General features: G+C 43.4%; 1 protein-coding gene across 5 annotated transcripts in view; it reads left to right on the forward strand.

Annotated features, from left to right (window-relative positions):
• Positions 1 to 24511, forward strand: part of RASGRF2 (Ras protein specific guanine nucleotide releasing factor 2) — a 331487-nt gene that overhangs the window by 161763 nt on the left and 145213 nt on the right. For all 5 annotated transcript variants that reach the window (XM_075592338.1, XM_075592348.1, XM_075592358.1 and 2 more), the window contains exons 9-11: positions 9433 to 9551; positions 12713 to 12873; positions 24397 to 24463. In XM_075592338.1, coding sequence (XP_075448453.1) covers positions 9433 to 9551; positions 12713 to 12873; positions 24397 to 24463 — 347 coding nt within the window. The remainder of the gene's footprint in view (positions 1 to 9432; positions 9552 to 12712; positions 12874 to 24396; positions 24464 to 24511) is intronic.

Genomic DNA, 24511 nt, shown 5'->3' on the forward strand with positions numbered 1-24511 from the left:
GAAAATCGCCATTCTAGAGCAGCAATAAGCGTCGACAACCTTACTGCATAGGCCCCTTAGTCTTCATTTTTTAATGAGGCATAGAACTCTTTATTACAACAAATTTTAAAAAAGTATAATTATTTTTTACATGTAGGTACTAGTGGTCCTGACTATCCGTCGGTCCGTTATCCGCCGACGGAATTATCTAACGCCAGATAATGAATTCCGCTGAATGCATTATCCGACATCAGAACGAATAATCCAACGCTCACCGCCGCAGATTAACATTGGATTCGCAATCTGACGGCGGATTGGGGGATGGATTCTGTTGGATAACCGAGTACCACCTGTATACATTTTTATTAAATGTTGTATATGGCTGTTGTAAGGGCTTGTGTGTGATAGCAGACTCCAATTGTAAATAAGAGATGTTGGCATAGTGAGATACTGCAGATTTCATGTTAATCCATTTTTATGCAAGAAAGACATCTAACCATGGTACCTCCGCTATTAAGGGTATGGTTATAATTATTTATTTTTACTTCCTATTTAAATGATTGCTTTTGCCTTGTGTGGTTGTCTATATTGCTATTGTGATATACATAGCTAAACTATGCATAATGTGTTCATGTGATGAAATTCTGGTATATTTTCTTCTGCAAATCCAAAATCACAGGACATCAGTTTATTAACTAGCATGCAAATAAGTAACTTTGTGAAAATTAACAATGCACATGATAATTATTGCACTTTACTGTAAACACTTTAAATAGGTAATTGAAAATTGAACTGCCTCGTTTCATATGGCCACATTCGATATCCTTTGTATCACTAGTTAGTAACTTTGTGCCATCATGTCTAACACAACATCATTACACATGAAGAAGAAGCTTGCGAGGTTTCAAAAACTCTGTACATACAATGTTTGGATCTAAAAATTCACAATAGTTAATTAAAAGGTAAAGAATCCCAACTTAACATTTCAACACTTCTCTAGGGCCAAAATGGAGCTTTGAACTAGAATTATTTCAAGAATCTATACAATATCCAACCCAACAAAATAACTCATTATCTTAGCTCTGTACTACTGTATGTGACACTTGCAGTGAAAATCGATGGCTGACATAAAGAGCTACTGCACTATTGCATTACTACCCTTTGTTAGTGCTGCGGCAAATCAATGTCAGCTTCCCAAAGCAAATCATGCTGTGCTAATTTTAGATCACACAAGACATTATCACAGCTTTTAAGTAACCTTATTAATGTGGCAGTGAATAATAGAACCACCTGTTGACAATTAGTCAGGGGACAAGATAACCTGGTTACCTATGAATATAATATAGTGTTTAGTAGAAATAATGTATTACTGCTGTGAAGTGCTATTGTTGGACCTGAACCACCCTGGACTTTACCCTCAGAGGATTCTGGGTAAGAAGAGAGACTGTGTTTGTTCATAAGAAGAAAGAATGTTTAAGACTTGGCCAGTGGGACCCAACAAGTAATAAATGAATGTCTCAGAGAGACAAGGCAATATGAAAAAGGCAACCTTGGAATTCCTGACACAGGACAGCGAGACTTAAACCATGTACCCCACACAGCTGGGCCCAGCAGCAGATAACACGACACAAAGGAAATACAGTTATGGAAGACGGGAGGTATTTGGAGCGTGCGCAAAGAAAATGCAAGTAGTAATGATCAGTGTGACAGTTTTTCTACGATATAAGTATAAGCCCTGAATAAAATTCTTGTGTCTTGATCAGAGAAGAGTTCTCTTCATTGATTTGTTCTGCACGCAAAGGACAGCGCTGGCTATTTTACCGCGCTCATCATAAATGATTTCTACTCTTTGAACACACCACCGTGTCAGCCTGGATGGCGCAATATAAATAAAGATATACATACATACATACATATATTTACTTCTTTGCTGAGCCGAACATTCAATATAGAGAATTGGTTCAGGCACACTGTTGCAGGGTACATGCAACCACACGCAGGGTTTCTTGATAAGGCTTATTTATTCAGCCTTAAAAAATTCAGCACACAAAAACAAAACAGCTTCTTTTCAGCATACAAAAACAAAACAGCTTCTTTTCAGCATACAAAAACAAAACAGCTTCTTTTCAGCATACAAAAACCCAGATAGTTCATCAAACATGTATCTTGAAAACAGACCTTATAGCAGTAATCTACTTCAGCGTTTCAGTCCTATCTCTTGACCAGCCAGCCTGCATATGTGTACAGCCTGGGTTTTTTAAAACACCTTGATGAGGCAGCTGGCATCAGACTAATCAACTCAGCTGAAAATTAACCTCCTCACTGCTGCATTACACATAAGTCTGCCAAGCATAGGGTTGGTGACGTTTATTCACCCTGTCACATTCCTCCCCTGTTAGTGTGTGGCTGGGGCCACACACGGCTGAAGCCTGACGATCCACCACTTCTCTAGAGAAGAAATCAGCATTCGCATTTTCTTTTCCAGGTCTGTGCTGAATCTCAAACGAGAAGGGTTGGAGGGCCATATACCACCTGGTTAACCTAGCATTAGAGTCTTTCATAATACTTAACCACTTCAATGGAGCATGGTCTGTTAGCAACGTGAAATGGACTCCCGCCAGGTAATGCCTCAAGGCCTCAATTGCCCACTTTACCGCGAGGCACTCCTTCTCAATTACTGAGCAGTTTTTTTCCCTTGGGAACAATTTCCTACTCAGAAAAAGGATCGGATGTTCCATTCCCTCAAACTGTTGTGAGAGCACTGCCCCACGCCCTATCTCTGAGGCATCAGTTTGCACGATAAAAGGCTTATTGAAGTCTGGGCTTCCAAGGACGGGACCCTCTGCTAGACACCTTTTTACCGCCTCAAAGGCTCTTTGGCACTCCCTCGACCATACCAGACATAGGGGCACACTTTTTTGTGAGGTCTGTTAGTGGGGCTGCAACTTCCGAGTAGTTGGGGATGAACCTCCGATAGTACCCTGCTAAACCCAGCAGGGAGCGTACCTGCGTCTTTGTTTGGGGGGTCGGAACTTCTTTCAGGGCAGCTACCTTGGCGGCAAGTGGCCTTACTTTTCCACCTCCCTAAGTACTTCGTTTCCGCCTTACCTAAGGCACATATCTTAGGGTTGGCTGTGAGTCCTGCCTCTCTTAGAGATTTGAGGACCGCTTTCAGCCTATTAAGATGGGCCCGCCAGTGTCTACTATAAATGACAATGTCGTCTAGGTAGGCTGCGGCATAAGACCTATGAGGTCTCAGCACTTTATTCATGAGTGTCTGAAATGTGGCTGGGGCTCCATGCAGTCCAAATGGCATTGTCACAAACTGGTATAAACCCATGGGGGTGGCAAAGGCTGTTTTGAGCTTGGACTTTTCCTCCAAAGGTATTTGCCAGTATCCTTTTGTTAAGTCCAGCGTGGATATATATTCCGCGTTACCAAGGGCATCAATTAACTCATCCACCATTGGCATCGGATATGCGTCAAACTTGGATACCGCATTGACCTTTCGGAGGCCCACACAAAATCTTACCTTCCCATCGGGTTTAGAGACCATAACTAGTGGACTACACCACTCACTGCATGATTTCTCAATCACTCCTAAGTGTAACATTTCTTGTACCTCCTTCTCTACCAGGGCCTTACGGCTTTCAGGCACCCTGTAAGGACAAGAACGTACTTTCACCCCAGGTGCTGTCTCTATCACATGTGACACTAAATTAGTTTTCCCTGGTAAATCAGAAAAAACATCATTGAATTGTGTAATTATTTCTAACAAGTCCCCTTTTTGTTCAGAGGACAATTGTCTACCCATTGGGATTTTCTCGTCACCACAGATGTACCCCCGTGAGGGCTGAGGACCCAGGTCCTTTTCCTCCTCCACTGGGTGGATGAATAGAGACCGCTGCACCTTCCAGGGTTTCAGCAAGTTCACATGTTAAATTTGTTTACCCTTCCTGGACCCTGGTTGAGCAATCTCATAATCCACATCACCCGTGCGGCAGAGTACTTCGAATGGGCCCTGCCATTTGGCTAGGAGTTTGCTCTCACAACTGGGTAACAATAACATCACCTGGTCTCCCGGGTGAAACACTCTCATACAAGCATTTTGATTGTAATGTCTCTCCTGACTGTCCTGGGCTGATCTAAGCTTCTCCCTAGCAAAATGGCCGACCACATCTAGGCGCTTCCTAAGGTCCAACACATATTGCAGGGTATTCTTAGAAGGGGACCGCTGTTCCTCCCAGGACTCCTTTAGGAGGTCTAGGATACCCTGGGGTTGGCGGCCATACAGCAGTTCAAATGGAGAGAATCCCGTGGAGGCCTGGAGAACTTCCTGCACTGCAAACAGCCGAAAAGGGAGAAGTTCATCCCAGGCTCTCTTCTCTGAATCTACAAATTTTCTCAGCATCCCTTTCAGAGTTCGGTTAAATGTTTCCACCAATCCGTCAGTCTGTGGATGGTAGACCGATGTCCGAACAGACTTGACCTCTAATAATTTCAAGACATCCTGCATCAGTTTAGCAATAAAATGTGTACCTTGGTCGGTCAACATAACCTGGGGAAGTCCAACCCGTGAGAACAGCTCCAACAATTTGCTGGCTACTTGCTTCGCTGTTGCTGTCCTCAGGGGAAACGCCTCAGGATATGTTGTGGCATAGTCAACTATTATGAGAATATACCTGTGCCCTGTTCTAACGGTCCTACCAAGTCTACTCCAATCCTCTCAAAGGGAACTGACACCAAGAGTAGAGGAACCAAGGGGGCTGGTTTTTGTCCCTTCGGACTAGTCAGCTGGCATTCAGGACATGTCGCACACAACTTAGCAATATCACTATGCATCCCTGGCCAATAGAAGCGGAACGAAATACGGTCCAAGGTTTTATCTCTACCAAAGTGACCACCCCAAGGGACAGTATGGGCTAGAGTGAAGACAGCTTTAACAAATGCCTTGGGAACCAATATTTGTCTGGTGACCTCCCCTGTTTGCGTTTGCTTGTTCACCCTATACAGGATATCATTTGACAATTCAAAATGAGGGAACACCATTACCCCTTGTGCATTCAATATCTGGTCATCAATTTTTACCACTTTATCATATTGTCTGGCAAGGACTGGGTCTTCCCTCTGCCTCTGGCGAAAATCAGGAAGACATAGCTCTGGTAAATCCCCAGAGCTTATCTCTCCCTCCTTCTGGCCATCCCCAGTCATTACTTGTAACTTATGCCTATTTGTATGGCCAGCTTGAGACCCAGATTTCTGCAACCAGTCCTGTTTATCATAGCGTCTTTGCCTCCGAGTCTTTGGAACCCGGTGTCTACTGGGGAACAGGTCTGCTGAGAAGGGGAACAGGTTACCAGGTTTCTCCTGGGCCAGAGAATGAGGCTCCTCTGGAGCGACTGGAGCAATTAGGGTTGAAAAGAAAGGCCAGTCACGGCCGAGCACAATGGGAACAGGGAGCCCAGGAGCGACTCCTACTTTGATCCGGGCCTCCTGACCCTTTACCTGTAGCAGGATTTTGGCCGTCGGATACCATTTTACATCGCCGTGTATACACTCTATTCTCCATGGGGAGTCAACGGAAAGTACGTAAGGCGGTAACAGTTTCTGGAAGACCAGCGTTTTTCCAGAGCCTGAATCTACAAGGGCCTGGACGGTTTTACCCCCAATCTGGGCTTGAAGTAGCCAGGGAGGGCTTGCAACTTTCTCTGGGGAAGGCCGAGGCGACTGTCCTGCTAAAGGAACAATCCATCTGAGGACAGTCCACATGTCGGTGGCCTTGTTCTCCGCAGGCGGAACATGGAGCGGGTTCCCTCACAGGAGGGTGCCACGAATAGCGCTCCACTGGACCAGATACTGGAGACCAGGCATCTGATGGGTCCTGTGGGTGACGTCCTCGGAAGTTCCTCTCATTTGGCGACGAGCCGACATCAGGAAGGGGATGAGGGTCTCGGCGGTGCCCGGCGTTTTGCCTTCTTCCTTGTTGGAAGGACTGCTCCTTTCGTGGCACTTGGCGGTTGCGTATGGAGGGGCCGTAGTTTCCCCATTGGTCCGATATCCCTCGTTGGTCGAAGTGCCGGTGAAGTTGGATCCGTCGGGTCCAGGGCACTCGCCTGATCCTTGGCCCCTAGGAAGTTCTCAACGAGTCGGATCACCAAAGCTAGGGTTCCAGCAGCATGGCGTTTTACCCATGAGCGTGCGGAAGGGGGTATTATCTGTATTAATTGTTCCAAAACAACTTGCTCAAGAATTGTCTCCTTAGTGCGCTCCTCGGGTTGTATCCAGCGAATACACAAGTCCAATAACCGCTGAGCGAGGACCCGGGGTCTCATCTTAGCGGTGTACTTCAGGTTCCGGAACTGATGCCGGTAGGTCTCTGGGGTCAGACCTAAGCGATCCAGTATGGCGGCTTTTACTTGTTGGTAGTCCATTGCCTGATCTGCTGGGAGGCCCTGAAATGAGGCCTGAGCTTCTCCTATGAGGAGCGGGGCCAAAGCAGTTGCCCAGCGATCTGCCGACCAGCCCTGAGCTTCGGCAACCCTTTCAAATGTCAATAGAAAAGCCTCTGGATCCTCGTTCGGAGCCATTTTCCTTAGGAGGACCGGGGGTTTATTCGCAAGTTCTAGACTTGCAGACCCCTGGAATTGGGTCAGCAGCCTGGCCATCCGCTCATCCTGTGCTGCCTGCTGCTGGGTCAGGAGCTGGGTTTGCTGCTGCAATAGTCTTTCATCTCTCTCTGCCTAAAGTTGGGCCTGCTCCTGCATTAACAGTCCTGCTGTTTGGTCTGCTCATACAGAAACTCTTTTAAAAATTCTTCCATTTTTTTTTTGTGTGTCCCTTCAACTGCAGGGCCCTCTTAACATCCCGGCACTTCTGACACCATATGTTGCAGGGTACATGTAACCACACGCGGGGTTTCTTGATAAGGATAATTTATTGAGCCTTAAAAAATACAGCACACAAAAACAAAACAGCTTCTTTTCAGCATACAAAAACAAAACAGCTTCTTTTCAGCATACAAAAACAAAACAGCTTCTTTTCAGCATACAAAAACAAAACAGCTTCTTTTCAGCATACAAAAATCCAGACAGTTCATCAAACATGTATCTTGAAAACAGACCTTATAGCAGTAATCTACTTCAGCGTTTCAGTCCTATCTCTTGACCAGCCAGCCTGCATATGTGTACAGCCTGGGTTTTTTTAAAACACCTTGATCAGGCAGCTGGGATCAGACTAATCAACTCAGCTGAAAATTAACCTCCTCACTGCTGCATTACACATAAGTCTGCCAGGCATAGGGTTGGTGACGTTTATTCACCCTGTCACACACACTTACATAAGTGGTAACAGTTTCTGTGCACTTAGACCGGGCTGCATCTAACCGCGATGCAGAGTATTGCACCCCGATCCCGCGAGAACTGCCAGTTACTGCTGAATCAATGTGCAATACCGCACATTGCAGCTTGGTGAATCCTGGGTCATACAGAGGTGTCGACTGACTGAAACAGATGTTCTCCAGTATTACTCGCATATGTTAAAGAACAGACAAGTCACACACTCAAATGAATTTATTAATGCTTCAGCCCCATTCTGGCAAGATGAGGTTTATTTTAACATGCAGTAGTGATGGGAACACAAAGCACAACCTTTCGGGAGCTACTGCTCTCCTCTTCATATGTCCTGATGAAGAAATCACTAGCTCCTGAACGTTGAGCTTTGTGTTGCAGTCATGTAAAATAAACCTTATCTTGTCCATAGGAGACCGAAGCATTAGTGAGTTCCTTTGAGTGTGCTACTTGTCTATCTTCAGTTCTGCTAGACAGCAGAAGATTGCCCATCCAGAACGACATACTGTATGACCCTTCCACTGCCAGGGGACCTATAACGCATTGCTCTGGATTGCCTTCCTGGCCTCTGTGACAAGTAAGGATACATATAGAATGTGATGGAGAAATTGTAAAGAACAAGTCCAAATATCAAGCACGTACACCATGGTGGGTACATCAACACACATGATGTACCATTTGTTGTTAGTCTCTCAACAAATATATTAATTACTTCAAAATATGCACACGAGCTCTGGAGAGTGATCTTATTTTCAAACAGCAATAAAACAAAATGCCAATGTGCCTCCTTTTAACATATTAATGCTGCATTAAAGTCTGCATCGCTATCATTAACCCGTTCATGCTTTTAAATTATTTGTTAAAATACTGCATGTAGCAGTCTATTGTGTTTATTTTTTGGCCACACTATGTAAATAAATAACTCATCCTTTGAAATGAGAAATAGAAACTAGCTAGTGATGTTAATTATTTTTCAAAATTTATGCAGCATTTTGTTTTAAAGAATTTAAGAGCAAGAACAGGTTAAGGATACAGACTTTTTGTATTATTGACAGAAAAAAACACATATTTTTTTAATGTACAAGGTAACCTCCATGGATTACAAAATAGCAAACAAATAAAATCTGTTGTCTACATCATGCCAGTTACAAACATATATTTAACTGTTTGTGAGATTTGTTTATTTTTTGAATGTCACCAGGAACATTAATATTTGGATACTTGGGAGTATATAACAGTCACATACCAACAAAATATGTCTAACCTATTGCTGTGTTTGCCTGACCTGTGCAATGTCTGGATCATCTTTGATGTATTGATATCATATTGCATATCTCAGGAAGTTACAGCAGCAAAACGGGAAATCGTATGTTTTTTTTTTAATAAATCAGTTCTATAGTATTAAATAGTCACTTTTTTGTTTTCTGTTTTTATTCAACTGTTAATGCATTTTAATGAGTTTCAAAGAGGCATTCCAAGGGGTGATTTTAGGGGGCAATTTATATATATGATTGAAGCAGGGGGGCTCTGGAGTTGAACCCCATTAAATTCAGCTCTGGAGACTCCTTGCTTCTGGAGATACTTACCTATTAATTAGGTGCCGGTAGCCGCTCTCCTCGGCAAGCCGGGTTTACAATATGTCCGCTGTTCAGATATCTCTGTCCCTGAGGGCCAATAGGAAGCTGTGACATCATCGGGGCGGCTTCCTATTGGTCCATGTGAGATGGGAGCTTCAAATCTAAAGTCCCTGCTTGCTGAGCCAGATCAGCTACCGGCACCTACTTCACATGCAAGTATCTCCGGAAGTAGGGGGTTCCCGGAGCCGAAGTTAATGGGGTCCAGCTTGAGAACCCTGGATCTATTCTGTATTAAACAACAATTTTTTTTTTTAATTTGCCTTGTGGGATTGCTCCTAAGCATCTTTTGATTTCTATAGCAGGTCTTAGCCCACCTCCCAAGCAGTGCAAGATATATACAACTCTTTCCTGTTTGGGATAATTTGTTGCAAATGTTCCCAGCAGTTTGAGCTGTAAATTGTAACAATAGATAATGTTGTATAAGGATACATTGTAGCTGCTGAGTTTTGCTTCTTATTTTCATTTTACAGGGTAATGCATGATGAAGTGAGTGACACAGAGAACATTCGCAAAAACCTTTCTATAGAGAGAATGATAGTAGAAGGTTGCGATATATTACTAGATACTAGCCAGACTTTTGTACGCCAAGGTAAGTCTGTTACATAAAGTACGAATATTTACTCATGATGGTGAGTAGAACATTATAGAATGGCAATTAATTTCCTAAAAGGAGCAAAGCCACCCAAACCCCCCTTTTATAGCTTTATTTATTTCTCTGCAGCAATCCCGTTAATTTAATCTATAACAATAAATAAAAAAGGTACTGTACATAGCTGATTCATGGGAAAAAATCTCTATCTATAGTCAAAAGGCTTAGTAGATTAAGGGAGGTCATGGAAAAGGACAAGTTCACAAGTATTATCAGTACAACTTGATAGGCCATGGTTCCTTTAGACATATAGCCAAGAAGGAACTCCACACTTTGGCACTGGATCGCTGTAGTTACTTAATAACCCTAAATAAGATCTTAGTATTTCCACATTTTCATCCCTTTCTAACAGTAAATGCATAAAGACATGAAAATAATGCACTTGTCTGTTCTGTGCTATCGTCTCTTTAGGGCAAACTGAATGGATTCATTGCATGCATATGCAGGCTTCTGTATTGCTGCAATTTTGGGAATGGGTATTGTTTAAGTACTGTATTGTTTTAATGTTAGTGAAAATGTCAATTTAATGAGGTGGTAATGATTTTCTAACAAATACAGGCTTATTTCAGCTGGCATTAGCTGTTTTGGGCAAATGCAGATTTCTTTGCTGCTTCAGTTCCTCTAAGGCAGGGGTGTCAACTTTATTTTTACCTGAGGGGCAGATTAATAAAAAAAAAAGTAATCTGCCACATGTATAAACATGAAATCTACATTGTTTGCACACAGGCACGCATGCACCCACCCCTATCCCCTCCCCCACCCCATATACAGTATAGACACCTGATGCATTCCCCATTTACACACAGACACCTGATGCATTCCCCATTTACACACAGACACCTCGTGCATGCCCATTTACACACAGACACCTCGTGCATGCCCCATTTACACACAGACACCTCATGCATGCCCCATTTACACACAGACACCTTGTGCATGCCCCATTTACACACAGACACCTCATGCATGCCCCATTTACACACAGACACCTTGTGCATGACCCATTTACACACAGACACCTCGTGCATGCCCCATTTACACACAGACACCTCGTGCATGCCCCATTTACACACAGACACCTCGTGCATGCTCCTTGTACACACAGACACCTTGTGCATGCCCCATTTACACACAGACACCTCGTGCATGCCCCATTTACACACAGACACCTCGTGCATGACCCATTTACACACAGACACCTCGTGCATGCCCCATTTACACACAGACACCTCGTGCATGCCCCATTTACACACAGACACCTCGTGCATGCCCCATTTACACACAGACACCTCGTGCATGCCCCATTTACACACAGACACCTCGTGCATGCCTCACTTACATACATACACCTCGTGCATGCTCCTTGTACACACACAGACACACCATATACACACATACCAAACATGCAACATTAGTGTAACACACTCACACCATATACAAATACACATTTATATTTAACATTTACAAAATCTAAATATACAACATATGCATGCACATAATGAATAGAACACACATATGCATTATATAACGGTGTTTCCCTCCCCCCCCCCCCCCCCCCCCCAAAATCGCAGATCGGGGCCATTACAGGGTGTGTGTGGTGCATACCGGCTGGTAACAAAAGGGCCGATTCGTCCGCGGTAACTTTGGGACTTCAGGAACAGGCTTCTGGGGTCCATACCCCATGTAATACTTAGCAGTGCAGTGCCTCCAACTGCCGTAGGCTCCAGGGATATGGAGGGGATCTCCCACGGTAGAATCGTAACTCTCCCCCAAGTTAGATCACACACCAGGCAGAAGGTATATTGCAAAACAGGAACGGGTTTATTACTACTCTTAGTGCAGTAAGGTACAGGTAATCAGCAGTCACCTGCCGGATCACAGTCTCAAATATCAGCTCTCAGGTATCACCGGAGATAGTCCCTGGACAGTCACTATGGGCCTAGGGCACCCGGAGCCATCCTAGCTGTTCCCCACCTCCCTAGCGGAGGCAGAGGTATAGTCACTCTACTCCTCCCTGGAGCGAAGAGCACATGGGAAGGCCCCAATCTCAGGATCCCAGTCGTGACCTGCCTTCCTCATGGGGAAGGACAACCGCCACTAACTTTAGGGCAGTCCTACACTTAAGTACAGCCAGAGGGCGGGCATCCTGTTGGCCCAGCCTCAACAGGATATGCCACCCCCTGCTGTCACTCAAGCGCAGCACCAAGGATGACGGGGGGAAAAACCCATGATAACTACTGGCAAACCTGTGAACACCAGGGTTTACTGCCAGCCCATTGGGTAGATTTAGTAGCCAGGGGGTACCCCGCTACAATTATAAATATACACACACACACACACAATGATTGGAGATGGGAGATCTAGGGAGGAGTGGCTATGGAGGGCTCTGCAGCGACATCTGCTGTCCGGAAGCTGCAGTGTTGATGCAGCCGGGCAGCCATGCTCTTCACCTCCCGGCCCAAACCAGGACATTTTGACAACGTTCCCAATGTGCTATAGCAATAGAAAGTAGCTTCAAAAATTGATGCGATGGCAGATATTTTCTAAATTATTCTTTTAGGGCCTTTTGAACGATACAGCACTAGACTTAAGCTTGACACATCACCTAGTTGTTTCCTTAAAGGAGTAATCCACCCTAATTAATCTCCATTTTGCGTTTTGCAGGATTGGAACCACACTATGTTCAGCTGTGGGGACTCCTTCCAACTCCCCCCACCATTCTTCACATACTTACTGTTATCGGTATTTCTTGGTTTTTAAAGCACCACCCAATAGGAAGCCACAACCAAAGATGTTGCAGCTTCCTATTGGTCCTAATTTTGGCAGAAATGTTGTTTCCCCCCGAGGGAGATTTAAACCCGGTAACTGCATTGGAAAGTATCTGGGGAACTGGGAGGAGGGGGGGGTCCCCAAAGATTCTTGACCTGTAGAATATGAGGGCTCCATAAAAAAATAGGGACTGCGCCTTTAACAAATGGAATAAGCGGGATATTTGGGCACAACTGTTCAGGAACCCTGAATTGATATGCAGTATATACCCGTATGTCAATATACAAAGTCTTTTATTACATTTGTTCTCAAATACATATTTATTTTGCCAGGTACCCTTATTCAGGTGCCTTCAGTAGAGAGAGGGAAGCTCAGTAAGGTTCGCCTGGGGCCATTGTCTTTGAAAAGAGAAGGAGAAAGACAATGCTTTTTATTTACAAAGCACTTTTTGATATGCACAAGAAGTTCAGGAGGAAAACTGCATTTACTGAAGGTAAGAGGCTCATATGATTTTAACCAGTTATCCAAGTGAAGCATTTTTTGTTGATTAACATGTTTGCACATATGCACGTTGGGCTACAAAAGGGTGATGGTTATGAATTAAATATTAACTGTATGATACATAAGATTCAGTGTAGCTCATTTTGTATTTCTCAACAGAATTATTGTGACACTCTAACCGCAGTGCAAACACTCATTTTGTGGAATGTACTGTAAGGAGTCATTGTACAGTATGTGTAAATGTGCAGTTTTCACCAACACATCATTAAATTATTGTAATGCCAGCTAGGACAGCATCCCATATCTTTATTCTGGGGTACAAGAAAACAATTCAAACTATTTGTTTTAAATAATGCCTTATCTCTGAGGATTTTTTTTACACAATGTTTTGTGATAAACTGTCCTATATTTATGTAAAGGTCCTTTTTTTATCATCCACAAAAACAAGTGAAAGCTAACTTTTTTTTGTCCAATATGCCAAACCAAGAAGATAGAATGTTCTCTTTGCAGTCTTTGTACTGCAGCACTGCTGGGTACTCAGCCTTTGAGTGCTGGAGGGGCCCCTGCACTAGTGTGCCACGACTCCTCTGGGGAACGCGATCTCCACTAGAAAATGAGCAAAAGGGTGTGATGTAGCTACGACATATTGGGGTCACTGTGTGCCGGTCCTCAAGATGTAGTGGCTAGGTAATAGGGCATGTGGAGGGTTACGACAAGCTAACATTGTCTAAATTGTCAGACACCATGCATGCCTAAAAATGTCAGTATGCAGTGGCGGCTAACTGTGATGACATCATTAATATCTGACAGAGGGAACTAACCGAAATGAAGTATTACTTCATTAGAGTAGGTCAATGTACCAATGTGATAGCAATAATCACAATCATGAAAAAATAAGTCGATATTGACATTTTTTTGTAACATTAAACTACTTTCAGTCACCATGGGAGTCACAAACAGTGTAGGGAAGTTAGTGACATACAGTTTAACACACGGCAGCTTCATAGAAGACCAATCTGCCGATGTAAAAGGGATCCCAGCACCCATCCAATCATTACTCTCACCAGAGGTAACGGGGTGGGGGGTGATTATTGGGAAGCGGTGCACTTCTAGCCTGTCAGTGAAAACGGAACGCAATCTTTAGAAAACGAATTTAATCAAATCGGAAAAAAACACATAGAACCAATCCAAACTGACGCGTTTCTTACCACACAGAGTACTTTGTCAAAGAGTAAATGGCTATACTCCTCAGTGATCCTTATGTAGGCACTTCCGGTAACTAATTGTAATAATAATAATTTCTTCTTGTATAGCACTGCTAGTTTTACATAGTGCTTTACAGAGACATTTTGCAGGCACAGCTCCTGCCCCGTGGAACTTACAATCTATGTTTGTGGTGCCTGGGGCACAGGGAGAAAAAGTGACTTGCCCAAGGTCACAACGGGCCGACAACAGGAATTGAACCAGGTTTGCCCTTCAAACTCAGTGCCAGTCAGTGTCTTTACTCACTGAGCCGCTCCTTCAGCAACAGGAGTGCACTATGTGGCTCAACTATGTTGATCTATTTCAATTAGTTACCGGAAGTGCCTACATAAGGATCACTGAGGAGTATTGCCATTTACTCTTTGACAAAGTACTCTGCATGGTACAAAACGCTTCAGAGGTTGGATTGGTTGTATGTGTTTTTTCCGATTTGATTAAATTAGTTTTCTAAAGATTGCGTTCCATTTTCACTGACAGGCTAGCAGTGCACCGCTTCCCCGTTACCTCTGGTGAGAGTAATGATTGGATGGGTGCTGGGATCCCTTTTACATCGGCAGATTGGCCTTCTATGAAGCTGCCGTGTGCTAAACTGCATGTCACTAACTTCCCTACACTGTTTGTGACTCCCATGGTGACTGAAAGTAGTTTATTGTTACAAATCAATATCGACTTATTTTTTCATGATTGCGATTATTGCTATCACATTGGTACATTGACCTACTCTAATGCAGTAATACTTCATTTTGGTTAATTCCCTCTGTCATATATTAATGATGTCATCACAGTTAGCCGCCACTGCATACTGACATTTTTAGGCATGTATTTTTTCCTATTGAAAAGATCGTTTTCACAATAAATATGGTTATCATGATACATGTTTATTATTAGTATCGTGACAATTGTTATTAGGCAACGTTAGAATGCATCGACTTCAGAGATAAATTACTAACAACAGGAACCAATTTCAGTAACCCTGTTACAGTGTTTTATCTATGTAGTAGATTTGTGCGTGAGACATTTGTATGTATTTGTTTTACTTATTGTTTTTATTTATTTTATTTAATTGTGTAAAATCTTAGTGATCTTTTTGTTTAATTTAGTTTAGTTGCACATGGTACACTGAAACTGGAAAGATGTTAATCTTATTATGTGATATTAGTGTGCTTAGAACGTTCCTTAACTTTTACAAAAGGAAGTGTCCTCCCCTTACTCTAATAAGGAAGACTGGGACAAGGGTGGTGGTAAAACTTAGTAAGCAAGCGGTGTTCTTCTCCATGGTTTTAAAATGATTTGCACAAGCTGTACGACATCTGCACGTCTTATGGTATAGACCTAGCACAACCCAGTCTGTAATTCATAATCATAATGACTTGGCTGGCACATTTGTAGATTTGTATTCTTCTATTGCAATGGCAGGAAATGCAGACACCTCCACAGATGTTACATCCAATACATAGACAATTTATGAGACTGTTTGAATACGCTTAATCAGTAACTTAGAGAAGGCAGATTTTGTTTGTACATTTCAGTTCTTTGCATAACACAATGGAGCCTATTCAATAAACTGCAAATGTTGCCATGCAAAATCACCTGAAAATAAAATGTATATTCATTAATAATCTATTATATAGAAATATTGCTATAACAACATCTGATTTGCATGCCCGTTCTGTATCAAATGTGCCATATGGTGCAATATGGAAGGGACAGGAGAGAGGAAGAGAGGAAGAGAGTTATAGTTGCAAAGTTTGCATGCATATTTCTGCATGTTATTGGCCTATTTTAGCAAATAGTAGTCTCCTTTGAAACAACGTCACCCCAAGTTGAATAGGTAAAGTAGTTTTTAGTATAAACAGTAAGAGAGGGAGATTACCTCGAGAAAGCAATATTTTTCCTGTCAAATTCAGTCTTACTGCACATAAATACCTAATTTTGTGAGATGTATTCCTTTGCAGCAAAATGCACAGAGCACACCAATTTGCATAGCTGGTACCAAATCACAACCTAAAGTACTGTAGTCATGGTTTGCAAATGTGAAACCCATTTAAGCAATATTGCAAGGTGTTTTTGCGGTTTAATAAGCAGGCCCCATTGCTGTAAAACAGCTGTGCTCTGATTCTTACCGATGTTCGTGTAAAGAATTATGTATAGATTGATATGTTGATATGTGAACCCGCCTGGAGTATTTTTAGTTTTTTATGACAAAGGAAACCTCCACAAGTCCTATGGTGGTCTTAAATTGTAAGTGACAGCTGTCCAGTGCCAACCAGAGACAGGGACTCTGGTACTCAAGGCCCACCAACAGGCCACGTATAAGGGATATCTCTGCTCCAGCACAGGTGGCTTTATCAGTGGCTCAGTCTTCGACTTCCACCTTGCTGCCTCCTGCAGCTCCCGCATCCATGCCTCACTACAATTGTTAGCTCTTTGGGGCAGGCAAGCCCTTTGCCATATGTTGTCATTTAGCTATTGCATTATACCCAGTGTTTGTACTTTATTTACCTTGTATTATAATTTTGTTAGCCAATGCATACAGTGCTGGCACTATATAAATAACACACATATATATATATATATATATGTATATATGTGTATATTGTGACAAACAGCTTACTCCGGGGCTCCGCTGCTTGTCCGGGACGGTTAGAACACGGTCTTTTGGGGTAGGTTAAATGAGGAGGCGTCACGTACTGTTCCTTTAAACAGGCTGTGCCTGGTTTATTCAGTCCCAGGCACTGAGACTGCCACAGTGCATACAACAAAACACATCAAAACAAAAACTGCTCACCTGAGCGATAACTTAACTTAGATTTCCCTAACTCAGGGTGGAAGTGGCTTTTCCACTTCCAACAACAAAATAAGGTACTTTTGCAGAGTTAGCCAAATGAATAGAACAATTGAACCTGTGTGGGGAAGGGGCTTCTCCCCACTGTGTTCAGCAGCCTTCCAGGCTCTGGAGAAGAGACAAGAGCAAACAGGAAATCAGTCTTACATACCTGATTTCTAATTAGCATGACAGGTGACAGAAATCCCTCAGTTCCAGCGCTTGCCCAAAACTGTGGGATGGAGTGCATGTATTATAAGGCTGCACTCCCAGGCCAGACAGGATAGAAACTGTTCAGTATCCTGGGAGCCCTATATATGGAATTTATTACCATCCCCTGGTTTCTGTCACATATCCTCCCCCCCAGCTCAGACCCTGAGGGATGAGCGACCATGGATATTAGGGAGTGCATCCTTGACAACCCGTCAGCATTGCCATGTTTGTGCCCTGACCTGTGTTCCACAGAAAATTTAAAGGGTTGTAGGCTTAGGAACCACCTGGTCACTCTAGCATTCTTTTCCCTGTTTTGACACATCCAGGTAAGGGGTGCATGATCTGTGACCAACCGGAATTTTCTCCCCAACAGGTAGTATTTGAGCGTCTCTACAGCCCACTTTATTGCGAGACACTCTTTCTCTACTATGGAGTAATTTTTCTCCTGGGGATTTAGTTTCCTACTTAAATAAAGGATGGGGTGTTCCTCACCTTGAGACTCCTGGGAGAGTACCGCCCCCAGCCCTACCTCAGATGCGTCGGTTTGGACTACGAACTCTTTGGAGAAGTCAGGTGTGACCAACACTGGTTGGGCACAGAGAGCTTCTTTCAGGCTTCTAAAGGCCTGTTCGGTTTCGGGGGACCACTTTACCATAAGTGGTCCTCTTGCTTTTGTGAGGTCGGTTAGTGGGGTTGCCTTAGTCGCAAAATTGGGAATAAACCTTCTATAGTACCCAATTAACCCCAAAAAGGTCCTTACTTGTTTTTTTGTAACTGGCCTTGGCCAACCTTGTATCGCCTCCACTTTGAGTGTTTGGGGTTTGAGTAAACCTCTGCCAATAGAATACCCCAGATACTTGGCCTCCTCCAGACCAATGGTGCATTTAGCAGGGTTAGCAGTTAGTCCAGCAGACCGAACTGCGTCGAGCACAGCTTGGACCTTTGGAAGGTGGGATTGCCAATCTTCACTATGGATTACCACATCATCCAGGTAGGCAGCAGCATACCGAGCATGTGGTTTTAAAATTTTATCCATCATTCTTTGGAATGTGGCGGGAGCTCCATGTAAGCCAAAAGGCAGCACCCTATACTGAAAGAGGCCGTCTGGGGTTGAGAAGGCTGTCTTTTCTTTTGCCCTTTCTGTGAGGGGAACCTGCCAGTACCCTTTTGTTAGGTCTAGGGTTGTGAGATATCGGGCTTTGCCCAGTCTCTCTACAAGTTCATGTACCCTGGGCATAGGGTAAGTATCAAATTTTGACACCGCGTTTAGTTTCCGGTAGTCATTACAAAACCTTGTTGTACCATCTGGCTTTGGGACTAAGACTATAGGGCTGTTCCACCCACTTTGGGATTCCTCAATTACGCTTAGTTTTAGCATTTTTTTAACCTCTAAACTTATAGCCTCTCTTTTGGCCTCTGGGATTCGGTACGGTTTAAGGTTAACTCGGACCCCCGGTTCAGAGACTAGGTCATGTTCAATTACGCTAGTTCTACCTAGCTGTGTAGAGAAGATTTCTTTGTTTCTGCTCACTAAATTCTGAACCTCTTGTTTCTGATGAACGGACAGGGTTTCAGCTATGCTAACCTCTGGGTCAGTTTCTTGACTCTCTGACGGACCTGGGGTTACTAGGGTTGACAAGACTTCTCTATCTTTCCAGGGCTTGAGTAGGTTTATATGGTAAATTTGCTCAGGTTTCCTCCTACCTGGCTGTCTTACCTTATAATTTACTTCTCCCACTCTTTCCAAGACCTCATATGGCCCATGCCATTTAGCAAGGAATTTACTTTCCACGGTGGGAACCAGAACTAGTACCCTATCACCTGGAAAAAAAATTCTGACCCTAGCACCCTTATTATACGTATTCCTCTGTGCTTCTTGAGCTTTCTCCATGTGTTCCCTCACTATGGGTAGGACTGCAGCAATGCGGTCCTGCATTTGGGCAACATGCTCTATTACACTTCTGTAAGGGGTAACCTCGTGTTCCCAAGTCTCTTTGGCTATATCCAGTAAGCCCCTTGGGTGTCGGCCATACAATAGTTCAAACGGGGAGAAGCCTGTGGATGATTGGGGAACTTCCCTAATGGCAAATAACAGGTATGGTAACAAACAATCCCAGTTTTTCCCATCTTTATCGACCGCCCGCCGTAACATGCTCTTTAAGGTTTTATTGAACCTTTCCACTAAACCATCTGTTTGTGGATGATAGACTGAGGTTCTGAGATGCTTGATTTTTAGGAGTTTACATAACTCTTTTGTTACTTGGGACATAAACGGTGTTCCCTGGTCAGATAGAATCTCTTTAGGAATTCCAACCCGGGAAAACAGAACTACTAACTCTTTTGCTATGTTTTTGGCAGAGGTGCTACGTAGGGGAACTGCCTCCGGATATCGGGTGGCATAATCTAATATTACCAATATATGCTGATGTCCCCTAGCAGACTTTATTAGGGGTCCTACTAGATCCATAGCAATCCGGTCAAATGGTACCTCTATTATGGGAAGGGGTACCAATGGGCTGCGGTACGCCTTGAACGGGGCGGTGATCTGACATGCTGGGCATGAGGAACAATAATTAGTAATTTCTGCCAGAACCCCAGGCCAATAGAAGCTTCGGAGAACCTTTTCTTTTGTCTTTTCCACCCCTAGGTGTCCCCCCAATGGATGACTATGTGCGAGGTGTAACACTACATTACGGAATGTCCGTGGTACCAACAATTGTTTAGTTGTAACTGATTTTCTTTTATCAACCCGATATACTAGGTCGTTCTCTACCTCGAAGTAGGGGTAAGCAAGCGACCTATCTGGTTGGCCAAGAGTACTATTCAGGTCCCGTATATTTCCCCTTGCTACCTCTAATGTGGGGTCCTCCCACTGGGCCTTCTTAAAACTCCCAGGACTGACCTCTAGGTCAGCGAGGGTCTTATCCGGTTCTGGGGTGGTAAGTGTCTGATCAACATCCTGATTTGGGGTATTCCCTACCAAAGTAGTGATGGGGAAGGGAATTTTACAGCACTCCTCCTTTTCCCCCTTCTTATTTGGGCCCTCGTCAACCTCCATTTCTGAAAACGGGAAAGGATTTATTTCTTCTAATACTTCGTTATGGTCCGCTATTGAACTCTGGGCGCTATTCTGAGCGGGGGACCACATTTTTAGAAAATGGGGAAAGTCGGTCCCTATTAACACATCATGTGCCAGTTTGGGTACAATACCCACCTTGAAATCTAAAGAACCAAACTCTGTTTCAAAACAGTGGAATATTCATGATTATCCCCATGTATACAACAAATTGCCATTCTTTGTGAACTGTTTCCCTGTTTCTTCTTAATGGGCAAGAGGTATTCGGACACTAGTGTGACCATGCTCCCAGACTCCAGAAGTGCCCGAACCCTCCTACCATTAACCTTTACAAATGCCCACAGATGGTTATTCAAGGGGTCCTCTGGGCTAGGGCGCATACATTGGGACAACAGCGAATAAGGTTCCACACTGTTGCATTGCATGGGCTCATCATTTAGTGGGCAGATTTTTGCTGTGTGGCCCCTCTCATGACAATTTACACATTTAGGTACATAGTCTGTGTCCCACTTAGAGCCTTTTCCCGGCTCCCCATGTTGGCTATTGCCCTTAGTGTGCGAACCACTGTTGCTGGTGCTGCGTGAAGGTGGTCGCCGCTCTTCAGCTCCCCTTAACCCCGGTACCCTTTTACCGTCTCTGGAAGAGTCCTGGAACCTCGGGTAGTGGGGTTGCTCCACGACTGGGGGTTGCGGGTGCTCTCCTGCTGCATTGTACCTTTCTACGAGGGCCACAAGCTCATCCGCATTGTGGGGGTCACTCCGACTGACCCAATGGCGTAAGGCAGAGGGAAGTTTCCTCAAGAACTGGTCCATGACCAACCGTTCCACGATGTGGCTTGCTGAGTTGATCTCGGGTTGTAGCCACTTCCGGGCGAGGTGGATGAGGTCATACATCTGGCTTCGGGTGGCTTTATCCATCGTGAAGGACCATGCATGAAACCTTTGGGCGCGAACAGCCGTGGTTACGCCGAGGCGGGCGAGGATCTCGAACTTCAATTTTGCATAGACGTTAGCTTCGGCTGGCTCTAGATCAAAGTAAGCCTTCTGGGGTTCGCCGCTTAGGAAGGGTGCGATTAGACCAGCCCACTCAGCTTCTGGCCATCCCTCTCTCTGTGCCGTGCGTTCAAACGTGAGAAGATAGGCTTCCACATCATCCGAGGGTCCCATCTTCTGAAGGTAGTGGCTTGCCCTGGTCATTTTCGGAACTGGGGCTGCCACTGCCAGTGGAAGGTTACTGATAGTCCCCCTCAGGATCTCGAGTTCCTGCTGTAAGCCCTGAGCGAACCGCTGTTGCTCCTCTCTCAGCAAGCGGTTTGTCTCTTGCTGGTTTGCATTAGTCTCTTGCTGGGCTATTAACAGCTGTCGCTGAGTTTCACTCGCCTGTTGCTGGGCTTCATTCGCGTCTTTCTGGACAGCGACATTGCGTACCAGCGCACTCACCACGTCTTCCATCTTGTTTGGAGAGAGAGAAAAAAAACTTTTTTTTTTTTTTTTTTTTTTTTTTAAAGTTCTTTAACCCCCAGACCTTTTAGTGTTCTGCCCGCATTCTCCACCATATGTGACAAACAGCTTACTCCGGGGCTCCGCTGCTTGTCCGGGACGGTTAGAACACGGTCTTTTGGGGTAGGTTAAATGAGGAGGCGTCACGTACTGTTCCTTTAAACAGGCTGTGCCTGGTTTATTCAGTCCCAGGCACTGAGACTGCCACAGTGCATACAACAAAACACATCAAAACAAAAACTGCTCACCTGAGCGATAACTTAACTTAGATTTCCCTAACTCAGGGTGGAAGTGGCTTTTCCACTTCCAACAACAAAATAAGGTACTTTTGCAGAGTTAGCCAAATGAATAGAACAATTGAACCTGTGTGGGGAAGGGGCTTCTCCCCACTGTGTTCAGCAGCCTTCCAGGCTCTGGAGAAGAGACAAGAGCAAACAGGAAATCAGTCTTACATACCTGATTTCTAATTAGCATGACAGGTGACAGAAATCCCTCAGTTCCAGCGCTTGCCCAAAACTGTGGGATGGAGTGCATGTATTATAAGGCTGCACTCCCAGGCCAGACAGGATAGAAACTGTTCAGTATCCTGGGAGCCCTATATATGGAATTTATTACCATCCCCTGGTTTCTGTCACAATATATATATATAGCATATGATAAAGAACAATAGGCACTCCGTCAGAAAAGTCAATAAGGTGGGTGCAAATCCTATATGGTATAAATAGGCAATACGATACCGTGTGTAGACGAATATCAAAGGCAGCACTCCAAAATGTTGTCAAAAATAATGTATTAAATTAACAAGACATCATTCCAACGTTTCGGTCCGCGTGCGGGACCTTTATCAAGGTGATGTGATGATCATATATATATATATATATATATATATATATATATATATATATATATATATATATACATACATACATACATAGATACATACACACATTCCTTTGTCCATTAAATAATGTCCTGAGTCTGTAGGATTTCTTTATTCTGAGCTTCCCCATCATCTGACTGAATTATAGGCGGCATTTACTTTATTTTACATGGTCTCTGCAGCTCTCTAGTAACATTAATGTGGAACTAGAAGATCCAGCACTTCAAAGGAGATTATTATTACGTCATCCACAATATTTGCTCCTGACACATTACAATCTGTTTTGTAACACGTGATTTATAGTAGAACAAAATTATAATTGGTAAACCGTGCTTAAGTGTCCAGTCCATCTGCTCCTACTGCAAAGGAGGATTGCAGAGGTAGGTTTAGTAAATATCATGACAGAGTGCACTAATTGCAATGGAAATACAGAAACACAGTCTTCTTGATCTGAACTCCTTATGGAAACCCTGAAAACGTGTATATACTGTATACATAAACATGTTTAAATGTGTTGGTTAGGTCTGTTTGTTGTACATTATGAATAGAGATGGGCAAATCTTTTTTGTGAATTTGGATCTGCCCTGGATTGGCCGGTTTCTTTGGTCCACAGATTTCCGCGAATCAGTCTCAAAAAAGGCGATTTGTATTTTCAGGATTTTTTTTTTTATCACCGACAATCCAATCCACGAATTCAGCAATCCACTGATTGATTTTAACAATCCAATCCACGAATTCAGCAATCCACTGATTGATTTTAACAATCCAATCCACGAATTCAGCAATCCACTGATTGATTTTAACAATCCAATCCACGAATTCAGCAATCCACTGATTGATTTTAACAATCCAATCCACGAATTCAGCAATCCACTGATTGATTTTAACAATCCAATCCACGAATTCAGCAATCCACGGATTGATTTTAACAATCCAATCCACGAATTCAGCAATCCACGGATTGGACTCTTAAAATCCACCAGTGGATTGTATCTCATGGCAGTTTTTGATTAATCCACCCAATTTGAAACTGGAACAATCCGTCTATGGATTTTACGCCGCGGGACGGATTCTTAATGGAAAGCTCAGGAAATTCCGCTAGACAGATTTTGATAGTTTCGTGCCTCTCTCATTAGGAAGTTCTGGGCTGGTGATGTTTCACACAGGATGTGATTACAGGTGTAGAAGAGGGAGCCCTTGATATAATAATAACTTTATTTCCCATAGCGTTTTTCTCCAAACGGGACTCAGCATTTCACAATCACAATATGGGGCACAGTTAACAGCATTCTGCATAAGATTTTTTTTTACAAAGGTTGTTACAATGTTTGTCACTGATTGTATCCTTTTAACTGTGTCAGTGTATCAAAGTGCTTTGACATTGTTCCTCTTTCCCCAATGTATGATATGGAGATTGGTTACAGCAGGAGCTAAGGGAAGAATATTATAATGTCTCAAAGTTTGCATCTATATGCAGTGCAGTTTTACGTTCTCTTTGCATCAATTAAATCTGGAATATTTTGGTGGCGTCAATCCCTCCTTCTAATAAATCTGCATTAAGAAACAAGATTACCTTTTTCATAAACATGGCTAATTATACACATGTAGCTGGTGTTTTAGTTGATGCAGATAGATATTTTTGCTCCATGTATTTGAATAAAATTGCATCATCTTGATACAGTTTCCCCAGTGACCTTAGAATCATTTATCACTAAATCACAAACACCTGATTTATTTGTAATTATGTTTTATCTGTGCAGACAGGTGGTGTTCTGTCGTTGATAGAGTGCACATTGATTGAAGAACCAGATTTGAGTGATGATGACTGTAAGTAACTTTTTTTTTTTTAATTCATCCACATTTTTTTTTTAATGT

The sequence above is a fragment of the Ascaphus truei genome, chromosome 1 (assembly GCF_040206685.1).
Source record: "Ascaphus truei isolate aAscTru1 chromosome 1, aAscTru1.hap1, whole genome shotgun sequence".
Classification (NCBI taxonomy): Eukaryota; Metazoa; Chordata; class Amphibia; order Anura; family Ascaphidae; genus Ascaphus; species Ascaphus truei.